The 8,363-nt window shown below is 29.0% G+C and overlaps 2 protein-coding genes across 3 annotated transcripts; one reads left to right on the top strand and one right to left on the bottom strand.

Annotated features, from left to right (window-relative positions):
• The first annotated feature begins 40 nt into the window (after positions 1-40).
• LOC122500257 (centrosomal protein of 120 kDa-like) lies at positions 41-8,214 on the top strand. Of its 2 annotated transcripts, none has more exons than XM_043609110.1 (13): positions 41-210; positions 323-470; positions 611-860; positions 992-1,487; positions 1,557-1,720; positions 1,792-2,060; positions 2,170-2,410; positions 2,488-2,608; positions 2,695-2,795; positions 2,871-3,152; positions 3,246-3,574; positions 3,679-4,016; positions 8,178-8,214. In XM_043609110.1, the coding sequence occupies exons 1-12, from the start codon at positions 159-161 to the stop codon at positions 4,013-4,015; spliced, it is 2,790 nt and encodes a 929-aa protein (XP_043465045.1). In that variant the 5' UTR covers positions 41-158; the 3' UTR covers position 4,016; positions 8,178-8,214. The 2 variants fall into 2 exon arrangements, with proteins under 2 accessions (XP_043465045.1, XP_043465044.1); XM_043609109.1 differs by having other exon boundaries at positions 2,692-2,795.
• LOC122500258 (myogenesis-regulating glycosidase) lies at positions 4,062-6,740 on the bottom strand. Its single transcript, XM_043609111.1, has 6 exons — positions 6,589-6,740; positions 6,323-6,454; positions 5,273-6,196; positions 4,688-5,211; positions 4,475-4,631; positions 4,062-4,405 (listed from the first exon to the last, which is right to left on the bottom strand). The coding sequence occupies exons 1-6, from the start codon at positions 6,668-6,670 to the stop codon at positions 4,221-4,223; spliced, it is 2,004 nt and encodes a 667-aa protein (XP_043465046.1). The 5' UTR covers positions 6,671-6,740; the 3' UTR covers positions 4,062-4,220.
• Positions 8,215-8,363: the final 149 nt, after the last annotated feature.

Raw genomic sequence — 8,363 nt, 5'->3', positions numbered from 1 at the left:
ATTTTTATTTAAGAGGACGATACAGCTGTTGCTATGGAAACATAGACATACGTTAATGTCATGCATATACTACAACAAACTGTTATTTAGGATTTCTATATTCAAGTTTTAGAAAAGTTTTTAAATACTTTTTATTCTTTACAATAAAATAATCAAATATGGATGAATTAATTGGTCCTAATCTTCAAATTAAATTGAGTGTTAAAGAAGGTAAGTAGATTATATTCTATTGATCAATTTAGTATTATAACCTCACTTTTTAATGTCGTATTTATGTTGAAATCGTTGAAATATTGACGTTTTCGTTACTTTCTTTTTACAGGAAGAGGTTTCAATAATATAATCTATCCAACTATTATTGTTGCTACAATAAATAATCATTCACTAGAAACAAATATATTTGAAACTGATTCCAATCCTCAGTATGCCACAGATTTAGTTTGGGAAGTTGATAAAAATACAGTACGAAAGTAAGTAAATCGATAGGCATAAACAAAAAAAGTATATTGTAAACAAATTTTTCTGAAAAAGTAATTTTCAGTTTGTATACTTAATTTGAATGTTACTACTTGTATTTAGTGTTTACTAAGCTACATTTTTTTATTTGCAGAATGAGATCTGCACAAGTGCCAATAAAAGTAGAATGTTTTATAATTAAAGAAAGGGATTTTAAGGAGAAAATTGGGTACTTGCTGATAAGTATTCGATCAGCTCAAATTGTCACTAAAAATAGAAAAACAACTATTAAATCTTCTTGGAATACTTTGTTAGGATTAAAAGGTGATTTGAAAGTTTGTAAACCAGAACTTATGCTTTCATTAACTGTTGAAGATCAAGATAGAGAAAATGCACAGTTGAAGGTAAAATTAATGGATAATGTTTCTCTTTTTATAATTGAATCGTGAATTTCGATTTCGATTCAATTAAGTTTCAACATAAATGATTTTCTTTTCTAATAATTTTTTCGATTTTCTTTTTTACGTTATTGAAGGAAGATTTGGATATGAATTCGTTATTCTCAAAAAATGGCATAGAAGACAAGCATTTGATTCGATTGGGTCCACCAGATTTATGTCGAGACATTTTTTTACTACACATCTCAACTAACATGGCAGCTAATCTTGACCTTCTTGCCAAAGAATCAGTCAATTTTGAAACTTCTTTTACGTTCTGGTATCGTATTTTCGAAAGTGACTTTCAGCTCAAACCTTTCAGAAGCAATGATGCCAGTTCTTGGATGTTGAATGAAAAAATAGTAATAAAAATTGAAAGTTCATTAAATATTTTAAAAAATTATTTACAAACAAAGCCATGTATGGTGGTTTCTTTAAAAAATGAAAGTAATTTAATTGGACGAGCAGAAGTTGATCTTCATTCTCTCGTGCCCACTGAAAATATTAAGGAATTTTTGAGAATAGCTGTGAATTCATCAATTGTATCAGATCATCATTGCTTACTGTCAAATGGCGCCAAAATTGATTGTGAAGGTTAGTTTTTCTATTAAGTTTTACATATTATACACTTTGATGGAAAAGTTGAAAATAAATTAATTATAGATCATGTAAGGAAACCATACGTTAGCCTTCAACTTGCATTGCAATATGTGGGTTTAAAAAATTCGCCAAGTTCCGAAATGAATCCAGACAGATACGTTTCTTCCAACAATTTATTAATTAATAAAATAGGACAGGAAACATTACAACAGAATTGTAATCTATTGGTAAGTATCAATTTAAGAACTATTTTTCAATTTTGTTAAATATAATCAGAGCTTAAATTTTTGTATTTTAGATGCAGAATCATTCGGAAGTAGGATTTCACAGAAATGCCGGGGGTGATTTCAAAAAATTTACAACTAGTGACCAGTGTTTTTGTACTAGTGCAAATTTACAAAAGCAATCTGTGAATTATGAAATGATTCACCATCCACAAAATCTAATACACTGTTGCAATGAATATTCAAAAAGTGTAGAAATATACCGTTATTATTCCTTGGATATTCAATTGAACGGAATTATATTAAACACTTTTTGTCCAAAAATCCATCATGTTGAATTTAGGTATTCCATTTTTGCTTACTAAATTCGTTAAATATTAAACTTTCACGGATTGTTAAATAAACCAGGAAATTTCGATCGCCAAACAAATAAATACTACAATATGAATTAGATTCCATCATCCAAAGACTGAAATCATGTCCACATTTCATCCTACAATGCCTATTTTGCCTGGAGAAAGGATGAAGCTTAATAACGTTGGCTATAAATTAAATTTTATTTCTGCTGCTGATGAGATTAAAAAATTGCTGCTTACTTTTCCACCGAAAATCAGTATTTGCGATGTGAACGAAGAATCGAAGCCATGTCTCGCACAGACAATTGTAGATTTAAAGTGTTTATTTGATCACAAGGTAATATTGATACAATCAAAAACTAATAATTATTATTAGAAAATGTAATAAAAAAAAAAAATTATTCTCTTTTCAAGTCCGATTGTCAGTATGAAGCAATTTTGATGGATTCGGATAAACAGAATGTTGGAGTATTGGATGTTGTGATTAATTTGCAAGATCATGGTCCTTATTATAGAAAAAAGAATAGAGTTTGCGGTAAGTTTTATATTTTTAACACCTTTTTGTGTTCTCATAGTCATAAAATTAATTATATTTATTTATTCATTCACTTATTTTAGAAGACCATTTAGGACCACCAATTTTGGACGATAGTTTGATTTATAAAATTGTGGATGAACTCGAAACGTGGAAAGAGAGACAAAAGGAGATATTTAAATCAGAGGTAATAATAATGTTATTCCATTTATTTCTTCAACATAAATATATTTTTCTCAAAATAGAAAATCTGTAATTACAGTTGAGAAAAAAAGAGGAGCGTCATTTAAATCTTTTGAGCACAGAATGGCAAATAAGAAGAGACAATTTAGAAGCGAAATTTACGAGTAGTGTTGAACAGTGTAAATTATTAGCTAATACTTTAAATTACGCGTCTGAAGATTTGAAAACTAAAAAACTTGAGAGTATTGAAAAGGAAGCAATACTCAATAGAGAAAAAGAAGAATTACAGTGTAAATATAATTATAAATTTCAAGAAATTAAAGAGGCATTTTTTAAGACACAAGAAGATCTTTCTTTAAAGGTACAGTGAAGAATTTATTATTATTATTATTATTATTATTATTATTAATAGTAAAGTGTGAAAAAGAGTATTTAAAAATATAATTATTTCAAGGTGAAGCACTTGGAAGAACAAAATCGAATTATCAAAATGCAACAAGAACCTTTGAAACGTGAGAATGAAAAATTACAAGAAATTGTAAATAAACAATCAGAAAAACTTGAAATTTATGAGAAAGGAACATTAACTCAAGATCAAACAGCTTTGTTTTTACAAGAATTGAAAAGTCTCGAAGAAAAATTGAGTAATGCACAGAAATGTAAATCATTTTTTAAAGAACAATGGGGAAAATCTGTTAGAGAAATACACAAAATGAAAATAGAAAATCAGCATGCTGTTGAATTACAAATTAAGAATAATAAAGAAGAGTTGAAATATTTGAAGTAAGTTCCATTTATATTTCAGGACAATGGATATTGTATTGATATAATTATATTCAATGGATAATCAGTATTTAATAATTTCTATATTAAATCTTTTGTTTCAGTATGGAAAACATTTTGAACAAAGACCAGGGATTACCAAACGATCACGTTTTTTTGGAACACTTACAAAAGGAGATGAATTTAATAAAATCTAAATCAACTTCCACTGAGAATAATACCAATGATCAAATTTTCGCTCCCATTAATAATACTGCTTTAAAATCGAATCGAAATGGTTTGACATCTGAATGGACGACAAGATCTGATGAACAGGAAGAAAAATTACGTGTTTTAATTGAAGAAAGAGATTCACTTTTAAAGACAGGAAGCTATAGTATAGACGATGCAGTAATTGTTAAATTAAACACCGAAATAAGATCACTTTTAATCCTTGGATAATGTAAGTTATAAATAAATACTTTTTTTACAATTTTTAAATTTCATGTATTTAAAGAATGGTTTTTTTTTCATTTCATTTTTTCATTTCATATTTGAAAGTAATAACAGATTTGAAAGTTGATCTAACTTTACTTGATTCATTCTAAGAAGGAAATTTTAAATTACCACTAAGAAATTAATACTTGAATTGATTAAATTTATAAAATTAGAATTTATAAAAGTGTGGCAGTACATTTAAGGGTGCGGGATAATTTCTTATCCACTTTGGACCAAAGTGGACGTTCTGTGTATTACCGTCTCTCCAAGTTCCGTATGGAAGATAAATGTCCCGTGAAACCGCACCTTCTTCGATAACTGGTGCTGCTAAAATATCTTCTCCGAGAAGAAATTCTGAAATTAAGAGAAAATTAGTAATTGCACTTATGTTGCATTTAATATAAATTAATATATTTTTCTCACCATCATTAATTTTATGAGCTTCTTTATTTTTAGGATCAATCCACCAAATTGGTGGATTTACTGGCGCTCCGGTATTTACTGCAGTTTCCATTGCTATTTTAATTCTCGGCGCAATTCTTTCGTGTAATTCGGTCATACTTTTGCTGATGGCGATTGTCTGAAAAAGAATCATGTCTAAAAAACTTGTAATTTTTCGAGAAAAGGAATACTTACTTGAGAATCATACTGCCAGGGTACGAAGGAAAATTGAAGAGACGGCATAAAGACGTTGGCTTGAAGCCATCTGATGAACAATTCTTTGGATGGTAATTCAGTTTGTTCGAAGGAATTGTCAACATAACCGTTACCGCCAATCATATCAGGAAGTACAAAAACGTATCCATTTAAATTCATCTGTAGAAGAGTGGTTATCAGAGTTGGAAGACCGTTATTCATCGTCCATCTGCTGTCCTTGTCTATCATTCTTATGAAAATTGGAAGATTTTGTGTTCTCCAACCAACACGAGCCTCAATCATATTATTGAAATTCTCTGCCAAAGAAGTTACGTATTTTTGTGTGAAAATTCCAGGACCTAGTTCATTGTTTCCAATTAATACCGGTGGTTGAGGCAGCCATGAAACTTCTCCAGCGTCGAATTTAAAACTATCGATTCCTATTTCTTGTAACTTTTTCAATCTGTTTACCCACCAAGTTACAGCAGCCGAGTTTGTAAAGTCTATAACAGCTGCTCTCGTGCCTAGAGAAGGAAAAATTAAAATTAAAGTATAAAAATTAGACATGAGTATATTGGATGATACCTTGCCACCAAGCTGTTGTAATACTGTCGTCAGTGTTCTTGACAAAGTATCCCGCATCTCTTGCCTCATTGTACGAAGTGGTGCAATCCTCATTGATAAAGGGATGAATCCAGAGAGTCGTTCTAAACCCTTTGCTTTTCAAAGTTGTAATTAAAGTTGCAATATCCGTAAACTTATTTGTATCGAATTCCGCAGAGCCATAGCAAGTTTCCCAATTATCATCAATTTCTATCTGACTATTCTGAAAACCGTTGTCTACAATTTCTTGCGCAAATTGATTAACGTTGAATTGATTAACATTAACTTTATACTTGGCCCAAGTCGACCAAATTGGATATTGAATCATTTTCTCGTCTGGAATTGCAGTTGGCTTTCCTAAATGATTTTTGATGACTAATTCATGAGCGAGTCTGGGATTTCCAATCATGGTTCCGATTTCGTATCGAAGATTAATGCTAGTTTGAGAAGGGTAAGGTTTTCCGTTCTTTGCAATGAGGCAAAGGTGATTTTCCTTGTAATTATTCTGATCGAGAAAGAGAGGAACCGAGTCATCGACAAAAATGTAATTTCCTTCACTGGAGAGCCAGTAGCGTTCTGTTATTGCCATGTTTGTTGGATGAGTTGGAACATAAGGTTCTCCCTCGAAATACATTTTCTGAATTGGCCAACGTTGATATTTCATTTGTGGTCCTCCGAACCATTGTACTCCGTCCTTTAATTCTATGCATACAATTATTTTTGCTTCCGCATCATTGATAGTGTGAGAAACTTTTATTAAGCCATTCGATTTGTCTATTTCTGTGTGTTGCACATTTCCCGCTTGGATGCAAATTTTATTCGTCCCACAAGTTTTTACTTCATGTTGAGCCGGAGATGTGTTTTCAGGGTCACTGATGTAGAGCGATGTTCTCAGTTTTGATTCGTCTGCGAAAAAAATTCCAAATAGTAAATTACTACTAATTACAGCTCCACTAATTATAAAAAATAGTTGATTTAATTTTAAATGATTTTAATTTTCTTTTAAATATAAAAATTAATTAAAAAGTTTACTGTCGATGGTGTTATATTCCAAAATGACGGATGTATTTTTCACTTGAGTGACTATATCTCCCACATGTTGCAATGGATTCAAATCAGGATTCACACAAGCATTCGTAAAGAACACAGCCAGTTGAAAAGTTGCTAAAAGTTTCGACAACAATTAAATTTTTTGTTATTTTATACAATTTTTTGGCTCTTAAAAATAAAAGAGCAAATTTTACAAATTGAAAAAAAATTAAAAAATAACTTTTATAAATTAATTATGTAGGGTATACCTAGAAATAATTTCCACTTCATCTTTAACGCAAAATAGCTGCAATAACTATGAAATGCACTACATAATATTTCTTTTGTCATATTTATATATAGACTTCACCAATGGTTTTTAAATGTTTATCAATAGTTTAATCTTCCAAGGAGAAGACTTAGAGATTAATATTTAGATTAGATTATTAGAGATAATAATTTTTTTAAAAATCTTGTTCTTATTAACGATATTTAAGGAAATACATATTATCTTTAATATGTTTATCTTTAAAATGAATTGTTTCATAATATGTTTACTATTTCTCTCATAACAAAATATACTTATTAATTTTTTACTTATTTGTTTCCTCATAGAAGCATTTACCGAAAATTGTCGAACTCAATTTTTTTTTACTTTTTTACGTCTTTTGACCTTAGGAATTCAAAAATCAAAAATTTAAAAAACGTTATTGAATTACAATAATTTATATTATTCATAATTCATAAAATGAAAATTTTCATGAGGAAGTTCAGTGTTCATAAAGTCAAAATTTCCGTTTTAACTTTGCATCGGATTTATTACATTGTTAATCATCTTAAACTTTAATTATTTTTATAATAAAAATAATTACTGCAGTAAAATAAGTACTTGCAGTAAGAATAATAAAAATAATAAAGTTCTTTAAATTATATTGATATTAATCTGTTTTAAATATTATAGGTTTATATAAAAATTTTATTTCCTTTCGCGCCAGTAAAGGTAGTTTTACATAAATCACGACTAAAGGTGCACTCACAATAGAGAAATATATCTTAAGCAATATAGCAGAGCTTAGGTTGAGTCCACAATATAGCCTACAACAATCATCGACGAAGCGTTCGTTTAGGTTGATTTCACAATTGTTTTTTGTTGATTGAAAAAAATTGTGGACTCAACCTTACTCTTCGTCTTGTTACGAACAAAATACCAAAATATGAAAGAACCTTAAACTTGTTGTTACACGTGAGTACAGTTCAGCTGATCGAAAAATAAATTTTACATAAAAGGATAAAGGAAACACGTTTTCTCGATCTCACTTGGAAATATTTATTGAATCTTGAAGGTATTTAATAGAAATCTGCAAAATCTCAAATTATACAGACTCAAAATTTGAATAACACCGAGTTACTGTTAATTTTTAAGGAGAGAATGGAATGTTTGAAATTTGTACACTAATACTATTTAATTTATTTTGCTGTTGACTATTTTTTATTTATATAAAGAAATGGATATAAAAATACATAGAGAAAAATGTTACATTAAATAAATGTAAACATCTATTATACCACATTCAAATAAAAAAGTTTTTATTAAAATGTATTCAGTACTTTGAATATTTCTTTTTTTTCATACGTTTTTGTTTGTATACAAAGTTTTTAAATATAAAAATAACATTCTATTTATTAGAACTATTCTATTTTTCATGACATTCAAATAAATTCCTTTTTAAAACAATATCAATAAACGGTTTGTACAACAAGTGTTCAATATAGGCTAAAAAGGATTAAAACTTTTATTTTTGAAATATAGGTATTCAAATAAATGAATTTTTAATTACGTATATAATTTTGTTTGCAGAAATATGTCGTCGTGGAAGAAAGCAGCGAAAACTGGACAAAAAACACATCGTGAGAGGCATCAACCCGAGTCACGTAAACATTTGGGTTTCTTGGAGAAGAAAAAAGATTATATAGCAAGAGCAAATAACTATCATGAAAAGCAAGACAAGTTGAAACTCCTCAGAAAGCGTGTTCTAAACAAAAA

Source organism: Leptopilina heterotoma, unplaced genomic scaffold (assembly GCF_015476425.1).
Source record: "Leptopilina heterotoma isolate Lh14 unplaced genomic scaffold, ASM1547642v1 Lhet_182, whole genome shotgun sequence".
Taxonomy (NCBI): Eukaryota; Metazoa; Arthropoda; class Insecta; order Hymenoptera; family Figitidae; genus Leptopilina; species Leptopilina heterotoma.
The sequence above is the reverse complement of the archived record's forward strand: the minus strand, read 5'-3'. Positions and strand labels throughout refer to the sequence as shown.